At 46.4% G+C, this 20,748-nt stretch overlaps 1 protein-coding gene across 7 annotated transcripts in view; it reads right to left on the reverse strand.

Moving 5' to 3' along the window:
• Positions 1–594: 594 nt before the first annotated feature.
• Positions 595–20,748, reverse strand: part of LOC111566052 (BCL-6 corepressor-like) — a 30,153-nt gene continuing 9,999 nt past the window's right edge. For all 7 annotated transcript variants that reach the window (XM_055008263.1, XM_055008262.1, XM_035946505.2 and 4 more), the window contains 7 exons: positions 15,809–16,164; positions 10,163–10,285; positions 9,271–9,437; positions 8,548–8,693; positions 7,514–7,591; positions 6,448–6,634; positions 595–1,985 (listed from right to left, as the gene is read on the reverse strand). In XM_055008263.1, the coding sequence (XP_054864238.1) occupies positions 926–1,985; positions 6,448–6,634; positions 7,514–7,591; positions 8,548–8,693; positions 9,271–9,437; positions 10,163–10,285; positions 15,809–16,164 (2,117 nt within the window). In that variant the 3' untranslated portion in view covers positions 595–925. The remainder of the gene's footprint in view (positions 1,986–6,447; positions 6,635–7,513; positions 7,592–8,547; positions 8,694–9,270; positions 9,438–10,162; positions 10,286–15,808; positions 16,165–20,748) is intronic.

Below are 20,748 nucleotides of genomic sequence, written 5' to 3' on the forward strand. Positions count from 1 at the left end.
CAAGACGTTGACGGTTCAATTCATCATCTCATCCATCAAAGTTTTCTTTCTGATGAAGCCTCACTCAGTGTGTTTTATTGTTGGTTAGATCCGGTTTAGAAGGACCACAGGACGGTTCAGAACAGCACAACCCAACACCAATGGAAACCAGTCAGAAACCAGTATAAACCAGTCAGAAGACAGTCTAAACCAGTCAGAAGCCAGTCTAAACCAGGGAGAAACCAGTCAAAACCAGTCAGAAGCCGATCTAAACCAGTCAGAAGACAGTCAAAACCAGTCAGAAGCCAGTCTAAACCAGGGAGAAACCAGTCAAAACCAGTCAGAAGCCAATCTAAACCAGTCAGAAGACAGTCTAAACCAGTCAAAAACCAGTCCAGAACCAGTCTAAAACCAGATAGAGGTCTTGACCAACCAACACCAAAGAGAACCGGACTCACCGAGTGTCAGCAGAACGGTTCCTCCACGGCAGCTTCCCGAATCTGCACAGGTGACCTCCATCACCTGTCCAGTCAGCAGGCTCCGTCCACTCAGCAGGAGCAGGCTGACGATTGGTGGAGCTCTAAAACACTACTAATTATTCAGACAGAGAATGAGTGATGTTCTCCTGGTTCTTCTTCTTTATTGGACAGTTTGGACGCTGAATACAAAACAACACACAACATAACAAACAAACCACCTCTGAGAACAGAAGCTACGACGTCAACAGCAACCCATCCACACGTATGTACAGAGCAGGAACCCATCCACACGTATGTACAGAGCAGGAACCCATCCACACGTATGTACAGAGCAGGAACCCATCTACACGTATGTCCAGAGAGTCCATCATAAATAAAAGCAGTATTTACAGAGAACACCGATGATGCTGTTCCAGACCACGTTCCGTCTGGTTCTAGAGTTCTCTACAGTGTTTACAGGATCCGTCTCAGGACCTGGTCTTGGTTCTGCCAGACTTCCCCTTCCCCGCCTCCTTCTTCAGGTCGGTCCGGATGCTGCCGACCTTCAAACCCAGATCCCTGATGTGGACTCTGACGTCGGCCATGTTCCTCCTCCAGGCGGCGTCCAGTTTTAGACCCTTAGCTCCTAGTCCATCGCAGGGGCTAGCGGATCTTTTGGTGTCACCCCTCTTAGTTCCTGGACATTCCCACACGTTAGCGTCCGTCCTGACGTCAGTCTTCGTAAGGACGGACGTCACGTCGATCTTACGTCGCAGTAGAACGCTGCAGTCCACCGAAGCATTGGCAGAAACTAAAAGTCTGGTGGTCTTAGCGTCTCGATGTAGTTTAAACACGTTAGCATCTGTGGCGCCGTTGGGACATTCAAAGTTCTTATTCTGAAGTCGTGGTGGTTCCGATGCAGCAGCGTCGGACCTGATGGTTCTGATCTGGTTCTGCCACGCAGTGGAGTCCGTCTTCTGGTCTGGATGAGCGGACTCGGAGGTTGCAGGGTTCTTGCGTTGTCTCTGTGGTTCCCAGATGCTCACATTCCTGGTCGGGTTTGGTTTGACTGAGATGTTCCAATCTGCTACTTCCTGTCTTTGTTCCCACATGCTGCTGTCTGGTTTAGCTTCCAGTTTAGCTGTGGGAGATCCCTGATGTTTAGGTCCGAACACCGAGGTCCGGTTTGGAGGGTCCACTTTAGCTCGTGGTGCTAGCGGTGCTGGGACTGGTTGCCGTGGCGGCGTGGGAGGCGGAGAAGCTTCCAGTGAGTCCCAGCGACTGTCCACGAACTCCAGCGAGGATCCGAGCATCCCAGCCAGCTCAGGCGTCGCCTCCACCAGCTCGAGGGGGTCCCGGACGTCGGGCCTGAAGCCGGCCAGCTGCTGTTCCTCCGGACCCGTCAGCAGCTGGGACAGCAAAGCCTGTCGGTAGAATTCGTCCTCCGGAACCGACTGGACGTTCAGCTGAGGGAAGAGACGGCGGAACGACCGGGACGTCATCCGGAGACGACCGAGGACGTCGGCCAGCAGTAGCCAGTTCCTGGGACTGGAAGAGACATTCAGAATCACTAATTAATAATCAATAATTAATAATCAATAATAATAACTTTAAAAACAGCAACAAGACAAACTGACACTAGGTAGAAAGAACTTCAACAGGAAATGATTTAAAGTCCTTGTTTTCTTATTATTAAATGTTCGACTTCATTTCTAAACCTTAATATTCTAAATTTTATTTTCATGTTTTAATATAATTTGTTTAACATTTATTTCACTTCAGGGTTTATTTCTTTTATTGACTGGTTTATTATTACATCACATTTTATTTGACTTCATGACGTTAGTTTTATTTAAATTTGTCCTTTAATGTTGTTTCTTAAATTCATACTCTCAAACCCATACTTTTTATCATGAAATCTTGTTTCTTCTCTTTGATTAATGTATTTCCATTATTTCACGTCTCGTTTAGATTTTATTTTGTGATTTTCACATTTTTTAATGTTTGATTTTATGATCTCTTTTATTTAATCCTATATTTTTATAACTGCTGTTATTTTTAAAATGTCCCTAATAAATCCACATGTTGTTGCTTCATATATTTGTTCCTGTGATGATTAATTTGATGCTAAATGTTCCCTAAACGTTCCCTAGATGTTCCCTGGACGTTCCCTAGGCGTTGGAATGGTGCTGGTGGAGCAGCAGCAGCTGCAGAGTGAATGCTAAACAGTGTGAGGCTGGCGTCCTCTGTCAGCCATTAATAACCATCAGAGCGGCGGGAAGGAGGGAGGCGGACAGGAAGCCAATTAGCCGCGTCGCCACGGCAATGCGATTCTCACTAATGACCTCTCCGTCTGTCCTCGCTGACAACTCGTTTTCATCCTCCTCCTCCTGAGCGGCTTCCCGACGTGTTAATTGGTGTCTGAGTGCAGCTGAGGTGGAGAACAACACAGAAAGCAGAGAATCGAGTGGAAACACCAAGTCGGGCTTTGTTCTGCCTCTTCCTATGGTCCTCTTCATTCAGCTAGAACCTCTGAAGAACCCTAAACGTTCTAGGTAGAACCTTTAAAGAATCCTAAATGTTCCAGTTAGAACCTTTAGTCCGAATGTTCCACGTAGAACCTTTAATCTGGATGTTCCACTTAGCACCTTTAGTCTGGATGTTCTAGTTAGAACCTTTGGTCTGAATGTTCCACTTAGAACCCTTACTCTGAATGTTCCACTTCATTGAGCTAGAACCTTTAAAGAAACCTAAATGTTCTAGTTAGAACCTTTAGTCTGGTATGGTCCAGCTCAGAACCTTTAAAGAAACCTAAATGTTCCACTTCATTCAGCTAGAACCTCTAAAGAAACTTAAATGTTCGACTGAGAACCTTTAGTCTGAATGTTCCAGTTAGAACCTTCAGTCTGAATGTTCCACTTCATTCAGCGAGAACTTTTAAAGAACCCTAAATGTTCCAGTTAGAACCTTTAGTCTGGTATGGTCCAGCTCAGAACCTTTAAAGAAACCTAAATGTTCCACTTCATTCAGCTAGAACCTTTAAAGAAACAAATGTTCTAGTTAGAACCTTTAGTCTGAATGTTCCACTTCATTCAGCTAGAACCTCTAAAGAAACCTAAATGTTACAGTTAGAACCGTCAGTCTGGATGTTCCAGCTCAGTTAGAACCTTTAAAGAACCCTAAATGTTCTAGTGAGAACCTTTAGTCCGAATGTTCCACGTAGAACCTTTAATCTGGATGTTCCACTTTATTCAGCTAGAACCTCTAAAAAACCCTAAATGCTCTAGTTAGAACCTTTAAAGAACCCTAAATGTTCCAGTTAGAACCTTTAGTCTGGATGTTCTAGTTAGAACCTTTAGTCTGAAGGTTCCACTTAGCACCTTTAGTCTGGATGTTCTAGTTAGAACCTTTGGTCTGAATGTTCCACTTAGAACCCTTACTCTGAATGTTCCACTTCATTGAGCTAGAACCTTTAAAGAAACCTAAATGTTCTAGTTAGAACCTTTAGTCTGGTATGGTCCAGCTCAGAACCTTTAAAGAAACCTAAATGTTCCACTTAGAACATTTAGTCTGAATGTTCCACTTCATTCAGCTAGAACCTCTAAAGAAACAAATGTTCGACTGAGAACCTTTAGTCTGAACGTTCCAGTTAGAACCTTCAGTCTGAATGTTCCACTTCATTCAGCGAGAACCTTTAAAGAACCCTAAATGTTCCAGTTAGAAACTTTCATCTGAATGTTCCACTTCATTCAGCTAGAACCTTTAAAGAAACATAAATGTTCTAGTTAGAACCTTTAGTCTGAATGTTCCACTTGATTCAGCTAGAACCTCTAAAGAAACCTAAATGTTACAGTTAGAACCATCAGTCTGGATGTTCCAGCTCAGTTAGAACCCTTAAAGAAACCTAAATGTTCTAGTTAGAACCTTTAGTCTGAATGTTCCACTTAGAAACTTTAGTCTGAATGTTCCACTTCATTCAGTTAGAACCTTTAGTCTGGATGTTCCAGATAGAACATTTAGTCTGAATGTTCCAGTTCATCCAGTTAGAACCTTTAGTCTGAATGTTCCACTTCATTGAGGTACAACCTTTAGTCTGGATGTTCCAGTTAGAACATTTAGTCTGAATGTTCCAGTTAGAACCTTTAGTCTGAATGTTCCAGTTCATCCAGTTAGAACCTTTAGTCTGAATGTTCCACTTCATTCAGGTAGAACCTTTAGTCTGGATGTTCCAGTTAGAACATTTAGTCTGAATGTTCCAGTTAGAACCTTTAGTCTGAATTTTCCACTTCATTCAGGTAGAACCTTTAGTCTGGATGTTTCAGTTAGAACCTTTAGTCTGAATGTTCCAGTTAGAACCTTTAGTCTGAATGCTCAAGTTAGAAGCTTTAGTCTGAATGTTCCAGTTAGGACCTTTAGTCAATGTTCTAGTTAGAACCTTTAGTCAGTGTTCCAGTTACAACCTTTAAAGAAACCTAATTGTTCCAGTTAGAACCTTTAGCTGATTCATTCAGTTCAAGTCCTTTTGTTAGGATATTTTTTGTCAATGTTCCTGATTTTGTCGTTCTAACACATTTGTCATTTTTTGTCCTTGTTCCTTCACCTCTAAAATGTCTCGCTGTGGTTCCTTCAGTCCTAGACCCCTTATTCTAAGCAGTTTTTGTCCTGGTTCCTTAAGTCCTAAAACATGTCGTCCACTTCTTTATGAGTTCTAACTAGTGGTGGGACACGATTAAAAAATTTAATCTAATTAATTACAGGCGTTGAAATTAATTAATCGCAATTAATTGCAATTTTGTCAAATAGCAATATTTGTCAAAGTCAAAGTTTGACACAATAAGTGAAGTTTTTCAGTTCAAATAAAATTGTGGTTGACAGTTGAATCAATGAATAGACATATATGTGTTTATAATTTAAAATTTATTTAAAAAAAAGAAAATGGGACATATAGAAAAAAGTGATTTTGATGACTTAAAGCCTGAATTTATTTGTTTTTTCCACTGTATGGCACATAAAATCAGCATAAGTAGTTCAAGGAGCTTCGGAAAGTTGAAAATCCAGAGATTCATTCTGTTTTCATCTTTTCTGGGTCTGACAAATGGTGTAATTTTGATGGTTCTTTTTATAGGAATATCAATTTTTATTTATGTAATTTTTTTATTAACAAAAATTTTATAATTAAGTTAATAAAAGATATTTTTGTTGTTTAGGTTATTCCTCCTCCAAGGAGGCAGAGCCTTGACGGAGTAAAAACTTTAAACACAAAAAAGTTTCATTTCTATTTATCTGCATTTTCATCTGTCTGCTACATTCACAGATTACTGCAAATCTAAGTGCAATTATAGCAATTTTATTCAACTTTTTAAGACTTTCTGTAAACTGAAGCACTGTCTAGAAAAGCGGTCTATTATGGGATGGCTACACCATTAGCCGTTAGCATGACTCGTAGCTAACGTTAGCTCTGGTGCTAACAGCAACATGTTTTACATTGAGGTGATACCGTCGGCTTGAAGTGACGCAGTGATCAGAAAACTCTTTGTTTTACAATTTGCACACAACCAGGCTTTTATCCAAGCTGCCATCAGGAAGATTTTTAAAAGGAAACTTTCTGTCCAACAAGCTCAATCTCATCTTCCTTCACTGTTCACCAGTGCCTGACTTCACTCAGTGCTTCCTGTGCTTCTTCTTCATGGCTACAAACAGACTTTAGGTTCATTACCACCACCTACTGGGCTGGAGTGTTCATCAGAGTTACCAGAAATGAGGGAACTGAGGAGGGTGCAATTAATGGCGTTATTATTTTTAACGCGTTATTTTCGCTGTAATTAATTAATCGAAATTCACGCGTTAAAGTCCCAGCCCTAGTTCTAACATGTTTGTTCCAAGCCCTACAGTCCACATCCTAACATCTGTTATATGGTTCTCCTGAAGCTCCATGAAAGCTCATGTTTATGGGTCGGCTCTTTAGTGTTCCTGTGGTTCTACCCCCTGGATGTTGGGTGGTTCCACTCACCCCTGAGACAGCGACACCTGGATGTTGTAGCAGGGCAGCAGCGGTCGGTCAGACAGTTCGAACTCGAACACCTCCCTCCGAGCTCGCTGCTCCTCGTCCTGGTCCTCCTCTTCATCCTCCTCCTCCTCCTCCTCTGGTCCCGGTGGATCTGCGAGAACGTTGTAAACGCCTCCTTCACTGGACGGTTCTGGAAAAAACACCATCAACAACACAGCAGAACGTCTATTTAACATCGTTGTCTGAATCTAGTCAGGTCTGGTTTCTTCAATCCTGATCGGGTCAGTCCAGGTTCTAGTAGTTCTGGTCAGTCCAGGAGAAGTTCTGTTCAATCCAGGTTCTAGAAGTACTAGTCAGTCCAGGTTGTAGTAGTTCTGGTCAGTCCAGGTTCTAGTAGTTCTGGTCAGTCCAGGTTCTAGTAGTTCAAGAACTTCCTGTACTTCCTGTCCTGGTAATCTATCTGGATCACAAGGTGCTGGTCCTGTAGTCCTGGGTAATTAATCCCAGTTGGTTTACTGGTAGTTCTGTGATAGTCCCAGTTGGTTTACTGGTAGTTCTGTTAGTCCCAGTTGGTTTACTGGTAGTTCAGTTAGTCCCAGTTGGTTTACTGGTAGTTCTGTTAGTCCCAGTTGGTTTACTGGTAGTTCAGTTAGTCCCAGTTGGTTTACTGGTAGTTCAGTTAGTCCCAGTTGGTTTACTGGTAGTTCTGTGATAGTCCCAGTTGGTTTACTGGTAGTTCTGTTAGTCCCAGTTGGTTTACTGGTAGTTCAGTTAGTCCCAGTTGGTTTACTGGTAGTTCTGTGATAGTCCCAGTTGGTTTACTGGTAGTTCTGTTAGTCCCAGTTGTTTTACTGGTAGTTCTGTTAGTCTGGGTTCCTTTGTTCTTTCTAAATTAAAAGTTCTCAGGTTCTAGCTCTGGTATGAGTTCCGCTCATCTTTTTCTTTTGTGGACGGTGCTAATTGTTTGTTAGTATTTATGTGTGTATGTTTGTGTTAGTTAGTGTTTATGTGTGTGTTTGTTTGTTTGTTCGTTCGTTAGTATTTATGTGTGTGTTTGTGAGGAACTGACCGCACACTGAGCTTCCGTAGAATTCCCAGCAGGTTCCCGGGTCGCCCTCCGACCTTCCCTGGAGGTCGGACAGATAGTCTGCAGGAAGGAGATCAAAGAGACGACCGAGGCAGTGAGACCAAAACAATGGAGTGACGTGCACACACACACGCACGCACACACACAGTAAAAGGCTGCAGGAGGAAGACGAGTATTTGTGTTCAGACTCGTCGCCGCGGCGCATAGACGATGCTGGCAGGAGTGTGTGTGTGTGTGTGTGTGTGTGTGTGTGTGTGTGTGTGTGTGTGTGTCTAAGCTGTTCTGGGATTCAGCAGCCAGGCCTCATTAAACCCCTCTGGAGAGAGAGAGGCAGAAAAGAGAGAACAAATACAGGCAGCGAATGGTAATCAGACAGGCTGGCCGACACACAACACACACACATTTATACACACACTTAGACACACACACACACACACTTAGACATGCACACACACTTTTACACACACACACGCTGAGGCGGTGTCTCTTTTCTCTCGTCTCGTTTTTCCTCCGTGTCTCTAAAGCCGTTTCTTTATTTTGTGTTTTTTCTGTAAAAATTATTTCCTGTCCTCTACTTTAATGTTTTTGGTAAACAAACTGAATCCATCTAACAGCGTTATCTCGTCCTCCCAAACACGCACGCAGCTTCGTCTAAACTTGGTTTTAGGTCAGACTTTAATTTCCTAGTTCTTACTTCAAACTAGAAGAAAGTGGAACCTTAAATCATTCTTCCATCCTCTGAAATATTCTTAAAAACCTCTCAGTTTCTCAGGTTTCTTTTGTTTCTGAAACATTGTGACTCATTTAAGTCGGGTTTAAATCTCAGATTTCAGACTTTTTTAAGTCGGACTTTATGCCCAGAATCCAGACGTTGAAGACTTTTGAAACCATGAGTTTATTATCAGAAGTCTGATTTAAATCCTGACTTCAGACTAGAATTCTGACTTTTTTAAGTCTGACTTCAAAAGAGAAACCAGCAGAGCTGGAACCAGCAGCCCACTCAGGTAACCTCCTACCTTCCAGGAAGGTTTCCATGGCAGCGCTGTGGGTCATGCTGATTGGTCCTCGTCCGGAGTAGGAGGTGAGCGTCGGATCGGCGCCACAGGACAGCAGGAAGCGAACGACCTCCAGGTGGTCGTTCTCCACGGCGTCATGAAATGGCCTGAAACAGAGAACATGATGAATATCAACTGGATACAGCCAACCAGGTGGTTAGTTACCTGGATACAGCCAACCAGGTGGTCAGTTACCTGGTTTCAGCCAACCAGGTGGTCAGTTACCTGGTTTCAGCCAACCAGGTGGTCAGTTACCTGGTTTCAGCCAACTAGGTGGTTGGTAACAGTCAATCTTCAGCTAACCTGTGGAACAGGTCATGATGGAGCCTGCCTGGTCCGACTGATTTATTGTTTACCGATGTTTTTACTGGAGTCGTCTCCAAACTGACAGCAGATCAAACTGATTAACCAACAGCACAGACACACAACTAGGCCACAAAGAGACACACAACCAGACCACAAACAGACACAACTAGACCACAAACAGACACACAACTAGACCACAAACAGACACACAACAACCTCAGAGACACAGAACCAACAAAAAAATGTGCAAAATGGCCAAAAAATTTAATAAAATTCACTGAAAGAGACAACAAATGAATACAGATGAGAAACACCACAAAGATGTTCAAAAGGACACAAAGGGCAGAACAAACAGAACAAACCCAGAATAGAACAAACCTGGTTCCGTCCTGAGCGCTGCAGTTGACGTCGGCTCCGTTCTCCACCAGGTGGCGTACGATCTGCAGCCAGCCGCGGGCACAGGCCTCATGCAGGGCACAGTAACCAGCGTTATCTCGGTGGTTGACATCGCAGATCTGCTGCTCCAGACAGTACAGCACCACCTCCTGGAGAACATTATACACAGAGCTGATGGTGAGGCTGCAGAACCTGGTTCAGTGTTTTGGTTCTGGACATTCAGACGCTGAAGATCCGACTCTACACAGATGACACAGTTTAGGTATAGAAGGAGCCATAGTACCACTAATCAGGAGATCTAGAAGGAGTCATAGTTCCACTAATCAGGAGGTCTAGAAGGAGTCATATTTCCACTAATCAGTGCTCCTAAAATGACTCCACAGACGGTGAACTACTTCTCCATCCAGCTGTAAAAACAGACAGCAGCTGCTTCAGACTTGGCTCAGGGGTTCTCAATGGAAACCAGAGTTAGTGTGAAGGAACCTTCAGAACATCAACCTCTATGGACGGATGACCAGAACTAAACCTGGTTGCTGCTCAGAACTAAACTTCCAGATGAAAGTTTGCTGAAGAACATGAAGAAGCCCGATGGATGCTGGAGAACATTCTTCGGTCAGATGAAGATCAATGAGTTGGGCTCAGATGGAGTCCAGATGTTTGGTGAGAACCTGACCAGGACTACCACAGTAGATGCATAGTCCAGTGAAGCTTGGAGGTGGGAGTGTCATGGTTAATTTGACATCAGAGCCAATATTGATCTTCACAGGACTGTACTTTCTACTGTTACCTGAATAAAACCGTGACTCCGCCCCCTCCACCTTCCCACACACCTGTGTGTGTGTGTGTGTGTGTGTGTGTGTGTGTGTGTTGTTACCTCGTATCCCAGTCGGGCGGCGCGTTGCAGCAGCGTCTCTCCGGCGTTTTTATTCACGATCAGCCGGCGAACCTCTGGAGGGATGGGCCGGGCCGACGAATGAGACGGGTCGGACAGAGACACCTGAGTGTGTGTTTGTGTTTGGTAGTGTGTGTTTGTGTGTGTGTTTACATTTGTTTGTGTTTGTTAGTGTTTGTGTGAGGAAAAAAGAGAAGAAGTGATTAAATTGAGGTTTTCTTACCCACAAAGCAATTAAACACACAGAGATGGTTTCCGTTCATCCATCACTGTCACATGATTATTCTTTAACACATACACACACAGCCCTACTTTTGCAGGCTGGGTTAAAAATAGCGCTGTCACCACCTCTGCTCCCACAACTCTGGTTTGTGTGGTTTTGTGTGTGTGTGTGTGTGTGTGTGTGTGTGTGTGTGTGTGTGTGTGCGCAGCCTGAAGCTCATGAGGGGGATTCATCTTTAAGTCAAACACAGTGCACATGAGGATTCGGTCTGGACTCTCATGTCTGAGCTTCTCCCCCTATCTCTAAGGCTGAGCCCAGCAACCCTACGGAGGAAGCTCATTTCAACCACTTGTATCCACGATCTCATTCTTTGGGTCACTACCCAGAGTTCATGACCATAGGTGAGGGTTGGAACGTAGATGGATGGTACACTGAGAGCTTCTCCTTGAGGCTCAGCTCCCTCTTCACCACGACGGTTCGGTACAACGCCTTCATTACTGCTGACGCTGCAACAATCCTCCTGTCCATCTCTAGCTCCATTTTCACATCACTCCTGAACAAGATCCTGAGATACTTGAACTCCTTCACTTGGGGAAGCAACTCCCCCCAACCCAGAGGGAGCAATCCACCAGTTTCCATCAGAGAACCATGGCCTCGGACTTGGAGATTCTGATCCACATCCCCACCGCTTCACACTTGGCTGCAAACCGCTCCAGTGCTGCTGAAGGTCTGAGGAACCAACAGAGCCAGATCATCTGCAAAAAGCAGAGATGTGATCCTGAGGTCCCCAAACCAGACACCCTCCTCACCCCGGCTGATCCTTGAGATCCTGTCCATGCAGACCACAAACAGGATCAGAGACAAGGGACAGCCCTGGAGGAGTCCAACACCGACTGGAAACTAGTCTGACTTTGTGCTGAGTATGTGGACACAGCTCTCACTTTGGTTGTACAGTGACCCAATGGCTCGTATCAGAGAACCTGGTACCCCATACTCCCTCAGTACCCCATACTCCCTCAGTACCCCCCACAGAGCCCCTCGGGGGACACGGTCGTAGACCTTCTCCAGATCCACAAAACACATGCAGACTGGCAGGTCGAACTCCCATGACCCCCTCAGCAGCTCCACAAGAGTAAAGAGCTGATCCACTGTTCCACAACCAGGATGGAATCCACATTGTTCCTCCTGAATCCGAGATTCAACAATTGGTCAGAGCCTCCCTTCCAGCATCCCAGAGTAAACTTGCCCGGGGAGGCTGAGAAGTGTGATACCTGGTAGTTGGAACACACTCTCTGGTCCCCTTTTTAGAAAATGGGAAGCACCACCCCGGTCTGCCACTCCACAGGCACCGTACCCGATGTCCACGCCACATTGTAGAGACGTGTCAGCCAAGGCAGTCCAACAATGTCCAGAGCCTTCAGCATCTCAGGGTGGATCTCGTCCACACCTGGCACCACCGAGAAGCTTCATAACTATCTCGGCGACCTCTGCCACGGATATGGATGAAGATCCCCTGAGTCTTTAGGTTCTGCCTCCTCCACGGAGGACATGTTTTCCGGGTTCAGGAGTTCCTCAAAGTGCTCTTTCCACCACCCGACAATGTCCCCAGTACGGGTCAACAGTTCTCCACCCCGACTGTACACATCCTGAGCAAAGTCCTGCTTCCCATTCCTCAGGCGTCAGACGGTTTGCCAGAACTTCCAAGGCCAACCCAAAGTCCATCTCCATACCCTCTCCGAACTCCTCCCACATCCAAGTTTTAGCTTCCACAACTGCAGCAGCTGCAGCCTTTCTGGCCGACCGGTACCTGTCAGCTGCTCAGGAGACCTCCGAGCCAGCCAGGCCCGAAAAGCCTCTTTTTCCAGCCTGATAGCTTCCCTCACCACTGGTGTCCACCAGCAGGTTTTTGGGTTGTGTACAGGCACCAGTGACCTTCAGGCCACAGCTCCTAACAGCTGCTTCTGCAATGGAGGTTTTGAACATGGACCACTCAGACTCCATGTCCCCAACCTCCCCGGGATGCAGGAGAAACTCTTCTGGAGGTGGGAATTGAAAACCCCACGGACAGGGTCTTCCTCCAGATGTTCCCAGTTCACCTGCACTACACGTTTGGGTTTACCACGTCTGTCCAGCAGTCTTCCATCAGATCCAACTCACCACCAGGTGGTGATCAGTTGACAGCTCTATCCTCTCTTCACCCGAGTGTCTGAGACATATGGCTGCAGGTCTGATGATACGACGATGAAGTCCATCATCAACCTTAGACCTAAGGTGCTCTGGTACCAGAGACACTTATGAGCAACCTTATCAGGGATGAGAATGACAAATGGAAAAAAACTCGGAAAATGTCTGCCGAAGCCCCCCCCCCCCAAAGCGCATTGCAATGCGCGTTGCAAAGCGCGTTGCCGAAAGATGTCGGCGGCGGGATGGCCATCACGGCGGGCGGCCATCACAAGCCTCGGCTCGCGACGCGTCGGCCGGCCGGCCGCTTGCCTACCCCTGCCCCTCTACAATTTTCTCAACGGATTTACACGATTCACAAAAACTATACTTTCGGCGGAAAAAACTCGGAATTCCGCGGATCCGCGGAAAATTCTCATCCCTGCCTTATGCTCCATCATGGTGTTTGTTATGTCCAGTCTATAACTAGAACAGAAGCCCAATAACAGAACACCACTCAGATTCAGATCAGGCTGTTCCTCCCAATCACCTCCTCCAGGTTTCTCCATCGTAAGCGTTGAAATCCTGCAGGAGAACTATGGAGTCCCCAGGTGGTCCCCCTTCCAGGAACCACCCAGAGACTCCAAGAAGGCCGAATAGTCTGAACTGCTGTTGGTGCATAAGAATAGACAACAGTCAATTTTCCCCTCAGAGAGGCGACCCTCTGGTTCTCCGAGGAGAACTCCAACAAAGCGGCACTCAGCCGGAGGCTCCTGAGTATCCCCACACCCACCCAGAGCCTCTCACTCTGGGCAACTCCAGAAAAGGAGAGAGTCCAACCCCTCTCCAGGATTCTGGTTCCAGAACTCTTGCTGTGCGTGGAGGTGAACCCAACTATATCTAGCCGGGATCGCTCCATCTCCACCAGTTCAGGTTCCTTCCCCCAGTGAGGTGACGTTCCACGTCCCCAGAGCTAGTCTACACCACCAGGGGGTGGTGCACTGAGGTGGTGCCCAGTGGACATAGTACCCGATCCCAATTTCCTGCCCAGTGAGTGGTGGACCTACTGGACGATGGTATTTACTGAATATAGTCTTATTAGATAATGAGAAAATTACTTAAATCTGCTCTTGTTCATTGAATATTATTATTATATTGTTATTAACATTATTATAATAATTCAATAAACGTGTTAATATTTCTAGTTCGTCTTTAATTAAATATTATTGACCTTATCAGACTAATTTAATAAACAGATGTTGATGTTTTATTGTGTTTTTAATTAAATATTCTTAATGTGAGACTAATTTAATAAACAGATGTTGATGTTTTTATGTTGTCTTTCATTAAATTATCTGCGGTGGAACTAAAATCTAAATGGCCGGTTTTTATTTCCACCAGCAGCAGGTGAAGATGGATGAAGCTGCATCGCTGAGCTGCTGACGCCACGGCAACCGTCTCCGACAGCCAGACAGCGCATGCACGTAGGTGTGTGCACGTTGGTGTGTGTGTGTGCGTGTTAATGCGTTTGTGTGTCGTGTGTGTGCACGGCGGCGTCTGTCAAACGAAGCCGCTCGCCGCCACGCATCAGCAAATGCCCTGAGGTGTGTGTGTGTGTGTTCAGTGTGTGTGTGTTCAGTGTGTATCTGTGTGTCCTCGCTGCCCTGAGGAAATCTCCTGTGCAGCAGCTGTCAAAACGCACAATCCTGCAAACACACAGACACTGAACACACACACACACACACACACACACACACACACACACACACACACACACACACACACACACACACACACAAACGCACACTGAACATGCGGGGAGAATATTATTCTTCCTCCATAACCTTCAATCACTCGCTGCTCTGCCTCATTTTAATCTGCGCTGAATTGAATTACACACACACACACACACACACACACACACAGTGACACACACACACAGTGACACACACAGTAACACACACACACACACACACACACAGACACACACACTGGTCCCTGCTGAGTTTCCCAGCCAGCCTCCAATCAGGACAATAATTGCAGCGATTAACGGAAACGACAAACAAGACGACAGAAACACAGAACGGCTGTTGCAGGAAATCAGACCTCCGAGATGAGCTGGAGGAAGAACCCCGACGGAACCATTTAAGAACCAGTCTGAAACCAGGCCAGAACCAGTCTGAAATAAAGTCTAAAACCAGTCTGAAACCAGTCTGAACTAAAGTCTAAAACCAGTCTGAATTAAAATCTAAAACCAGTCTGAATTAAAGTCTAAAACCAGTCTGAATTAAAATCTAAAACCAGTATGAATTAAAGTCTAAAACCAGTCTGAATTAAAATCTAAATCCAGTCTAAAATCAGTCTGAATTAAAGTCTAAAACCGGTCTAAAACCAGTCTGAATTAAAGTCTAAATCCAGTCGAAAAGCCAGTCTGAGTTAAAGTCTAAAACCAGTCTGAATTAAAGTCTAAAACCAGTCTGAATTAAAATCTAAAACCAGTCTGACATCAGTCTGAAATAAAGCCTAAAACCAGCCGAAAAACCAGTCTGAATAGAAGTCTAAAACCGGTCTGAATTAAACCAGGCTGAATTAAAGTCCAAAACCAGTCTGAATTAAAGTCTAAAACCAGTCTGAAATAAAGTCTAAAACCAGCCTGAATTAAAGTCTAAAACCAGTCTGAATTAAAGTCTAAAACCAGTCTGAATTAATGTCTAAAACCAGTCTGAAATAAAGTCTAAAACCAATCCAAAACCAGTCTAACACCAGTCTGAAACTAGGACCAAGGCCAGTCTAAAATATAGTGGAAAAACAATGAAAAACTCTAAAAGTCTGAAACCAGTTCTAGAACTGTCTACATCCTGTCAAAATCCAAGTCTAGTTTCTGTTTCGTACAACAAAGTTTGGTCATCACTTTGACAGCAACCAGTCTAAACTAACACAGAACCAACCCAAAACCAATCAAAAACCAATCCAAACCCAATCTAAATATGTCTAAAACCAGTTAGATCCAGTCAAGAACAGTCTAAACCAGACTATAAACTGGTCTAAACAGTCTAAAACCAGACTAACCCGCCTAAACCAGTCTAATCCAGTCTAAAACTGTTTAAACCAGATGAAAACCAGTCTAAACCAGTCTGATCCAGTCTAAGACTGTCTAAACCAGAGGAAAACCAGTCAAAACCGGTGTAAAACCAGTCTAAACCAGTCCAGAACACATTCCATAATAAGAATCTGATCAGACCGACCTTCTCGCTCGCCTCGTCCTCGTCCTCGTCCGCTGCTGACTCTCCTCCCGTGTGCTTCGTCTTGAACGGACATTTGCCCTTCGGCTTGTCGAGGTCGTCGTCATGGCAACGGAGGTGATGGCGGTCAGGTGAGGCGAAGGGGGCAGGAAGAGGAGGCAGCGATGGGAGGAAGGTGGAGGCTCGCCGACTCTCCCTTAGCTTCTGGTGTTTGTCCTGGAGGCGGGACGACGCCAGGCAGCTGAAGGATGGTTGCCGCGGGGACGGTTGCCGCGGGGTCGGTTGCCGCAGGGACGGTTGCTGTGGGGACGGTTGCCGAAGAAGACGGGCATGTGAGGAGGGCGGAGCTACGTGGAAAACTGAGAGAAACCACAGAAACACTCATCAGAACCAAACAGACTAAAAGACAAATATTCAGTCAACATCATGCTAACTGGCCGTAAAAATGTTGATCAGATGGTGGCGCTAAGTCAACATGACATCCATCCCATAATATCAATAACAACACTGGAATGGAAAAAGTAACGAAGAAAGACAGTCGGAGGATTTCATTAATTCTAGAATTCAGATTTTTTTAAAGACCAACTTTAACCCCAAAATTAAGATTTTTCACAGAATTTTAACCTCCATCCATCATCCATCCATCCGTCCATCCATCATTCATCCATCCATCCATCCATCACCCATCCATCCATCATCTATCCATCCATCCATCCATCCATCCATCCATCCATCCATCCATCATCCATCCATCCATCCATCGCCCATCCATCATCCATCCATCTATCCATTCATCCATCACTCAGCCATCAATCATCCATCCAACCATCATCCATCCATCACCCAACCATCCATCATCAATCATCCATCCATCACCCAACCATCCATCCATCATCCATCCATCCATCCTCCATCCTCCATCCATCACCCAACCATCCATCCATTCATCCATTCATCACCCATCTATCACCCAACCATCCATCCACCCATCACCCATCCATCATCCATCCTCCATCCATCACCCAACCATCCATCCATCCATCCATCATCACCCATCCATCATCTATCCATCCATCACCCAACCATCCATCCATCCATCACCCAACATCCATCATCCATCCATCACCCAACCATCCACCATCCATCATCCATCCTCCATCCATCACCCAGCCATCCATCCATCCATCACCCATCCATCCATCCATCCATCCATCCATCACCCAACCATCCATCCATCCATCCATCCTCTTCCTCTTATCCAGGGTCGGGTCATGGAGGCAGCAGATGAAGCAGGTCATTCCAGACGTTCCTCCTCTCATCAACACTTTCCAGCTCTTCCAGAGGGATCCTGGGATCCTCTCCCCCTCACCTCCTTCACCTCCACCATCTCTGGGGCTCTCCTCTCTCCCCTCACCTCCTCCTCCTCTCTTCACACCAACAGTGGATCAGGTGAGAATGCAGCTCAGGAAGACCAGAGCCAGGAAAGCCACGGGTCCTGATGGCATCAGCTCTAAACTCCTCAGGGACTGTGCAGACCAGCTCTGTCAGGTGGTCTGCTACATCTTCAACCTAAGCCTTAGACTGGAAAAAGTTCCTGCCATGTGGAAGACTTCTTGTGTGGTCCCTGTCCATAAGACTTCGTGCCCCAAGGAGCCCAACCACTACAGACCCGTGGCCTTAACTTCTCACCTGATGAAGGCACTGGAGAGGATCATCCTGAACCATCTTTACCCCCTGGTGAGCCCAAACATGGATCCCCTGCCGTTTGCATACCAGCCTGGGATTGGGACGGATGACGCCGTCCTCTACCTGCTGCAGAGGTCCCTGTCTCACCTGGAGGACACTAGAAACACAGTGAGGATCACGTTCTTCGACTTCTCCAGTGCCTTCAATACAATCCAACCCTCACTGTTGAGGGTGAAGATGGAGAGAGCAGGAATCAGTGACCAGCTGGCTGCATGGACCATGGACTACCTCACAGACAGACCTCAGTATGTGAGGCTACAGGACTGTGTGTCTGACGTGGTGGTCTGCAGCACAGGAGCCCCCCAGAATACAGTACTCTCACCTTTCCTCTTCACCCTCTATACATCTGACTTCTGCTACTCCACAGACAGTTGTCATCTCCAGAAGTTCTCTGATGACACCGCCATCATAAGATGTGTGTCAGAGAGGAACGACTGTGAGTACAGGAAGGTCATCATGGACTTTGTCTACTGGTGTGAACAGAACCACCTCCAAATGAACGCCAGCAGGACAAAGGAGATGGTGATCGATGTCCACAGGAAACCCTCATACACTCCACCGCTGAACATCCAGGGACTTGACATTGAGAGAGTGAGGACCTACAAGTACCTGGATGTTCACCTAAATAACAAACTGGACTGGACAGATAACACTGACTCTCTGTATAAGAAGGGTCAGTGTCGTCTATACCTGCTGAGGAGACTCCCATCATTTGGTGTGAGCAGGCCACTGCTGAGGACCTTTTATGACACTGTGGTGGCATCCATGGTCTTCTATGCAGAGGTGTGCTGGGGAGGGGGATGCTCTGAGCATGATAAGAACAGACTAAACAGACAGATAAAAAGAGCAGCTCAGTCTGTGGCTGATCCCTGGACTCCATGGAGGTGGTGGGAGAGAGAAGGGCTCTGGCCAAACTGTTGTCTATCATGGGAAACTCCTCCCACCCTCTGCATCAGACTGTGAACTCCTTAAGAAGCGCCTTCAGCAACAGACTGGTTCACCCTCGGTGTAAGAAGGAACGTTTCTGAAGGTCGTTATCCCAACATCAGTCAGACTTCACAATGCCACCGTATAACTGGTCTACCTGTTATTGCTGCACTTTCTCCCTCACATATGCAGACCACTTTTGTGCAATAACTGTTTCAACCTCATGTAAATTGTCTTCTTAAAATATATCTTCTGTGTATATAATGTTCTCTGCATTTTTGCACTGCGTGTTTCTATTATTCTGCACTGCCTTTATACTATTTTTTTTCTCCTTGGAGCTGCTGTAATGGTGAACTTTACCCACTGTGGGATCAATAAAGTTTACCTCATCTTATAACTCCCATGACCCCCTCAGCAGCTCCACAAGAGTAAAGATCTGATCCACCGTTCCACAACCAGGATGGAATCCGCATTGTTCCTCCTGAACCTGAGGTTCAACAATAAGTCGGAGCCTCCCTTCCAGAGTAAACTTTCCCAGGAGGCTGAGAAGTGTGATACCCCGGTAGTTGAAACACACTCTCTGGTCCCCCTTTTTGAAAATGGGAACCACCACCCCGGTCTGCCACTCCACAGCACCGTACCCGATGTCCATGCCACATTGTAGAGACATGTCAGCCAAGACAGTCCAACAATGTCCAGAGCCTTCAGCATCTCAGGGTGGATCTCGTCCACACCTGGTGCCACCGAGGAGCTTCTTAACTACCTCAGCGACCTCTGCCATGGATATGGATGAAGATTTACCCAAGTCTTCAGGCTCTGCCTACTCCACAAAGGACGCGTTTACCAGATTCAGGAGTTCCTCAAAGTGCTCTTTCCACCACCTGTCAATGTCCCCAGTACAGGTCAACAGTTCTCCACCCCGACTGTACACATCCTGAGCAAAGTCCTACCTCCCCTTCCTGAGGCGTCGGACGGTTTTCCAAAACATCCTCGAGGCCAACCCAAAGTCCATCTCCATTGCCTCCCTGAACTCCTCCTACACCTGAGTTTTAGCTTCCACAACTGCTGCAGCTGCAGCTTTTCTGGCGGACCAGTACCTGTCAGCTGCTCAGGAGACCCCCGAGCCAGCCAGGCCCAAAAGTCCTCCTTCTTCACCCTGAATGCTTCCCTCACTGCTGGTGTCCACCAGCAGGTTTTTGGGTTGTGTACAGGCACCAGTTACCTTCAGGTCTGCTGCTTCTGCAATGGAGGCTTTGAACATGGACCACTCAGACTCCATATCCCCGACCTCCCTGGGATGCAGGAGAAACTCTTCCTCAGGTGGTCCCCCTTCCAGGAACCACCCAGAGACTCCAAGAAGGCTGAATACACTGAACTGCTGTTGGTGCATAAGAACAGACAACAGTCAGAGTTTTCCCCTCAGAGAAGCGACCCTCTGGTTCTCCGGGGAGAACTCCAACAAAGCGGTGATCAGCCGGGGGCTCCTGAGAATCCCCACACCCACCCAGAGCCTCTCACCCTGGACAACTCCAGAAAAGGAGAGAGTCCAACCCCTCTCCAGGATTCTGGTTCCAGAACTCTTGCTGTGCATGGAGGTGAGCCCAACTATAGCTAGCCGGTATCGCTCCACCTCCACCAGCTCAGGTTCCTTCCCCCCAGTGAGGTGATGTTCCACATTCCCAGAGCTAGTCTATACCACCAGGGGGCAGTGCGCCTACATGCCCGCTCCTGCCTACTGTCTGGTGGACATAGCACTCGACCCCGATTTCCTGCCCAGTGAGCAGTGGGCTGACCGGGCAGCGAACCCGTGCTTCTTCTTAGGGCTGTGCCCGACCGAGTGCCATGGGACCCCAAGGCTCGGCCACCAGGTGTACTCTGGCGAGTTCCCCCGAGACCTGGCTCCAGGGAGAGGCCCCGGTATCCCTGATCTGTGTGAGATGGCAGCTTTCCTTCTCTTTGCTGTCATGAGGGTTTTCTGAATGACTCTTTGTCTGGTCCCTCCCCCAGCACCAATTTGCCCTGAGAGCCCCTACCAGGAGCTATTTCTCCATTCAACATAGCTAATTTTGACCTAAAACTAAGAATTCTGACTTTTTAAAGTCGAACTTTAATCCCAGAATTCTGATTTTGCCTTTTGTCCCAACCTTCTTCTTGTAGAAAACACTTCCTCTCCGTTTTTCTCTGCAGATGAACAAAGTTCATTTTTTTTCTTCTTCTTCTACTCTGTTTATTACAGCATATGTATTTCAGGGCGCCACCTTCTGGTGATG

This window comes from Amphiprion ocellaris, chromosome 24 (genome assembly GCF_022539595.1).
Source record: "Amphiprion ocellaris isolate individual 3 ecotype Okinawa chromosome 24, ASM2253959v1, whole genome shotgun sequence".
Taxonomy (NCBI): Eukaryota; Metazoa; Chordata; class Actinopteri; family Pomacentridae; genus Amphiprion; species Amphiprion ocellaris.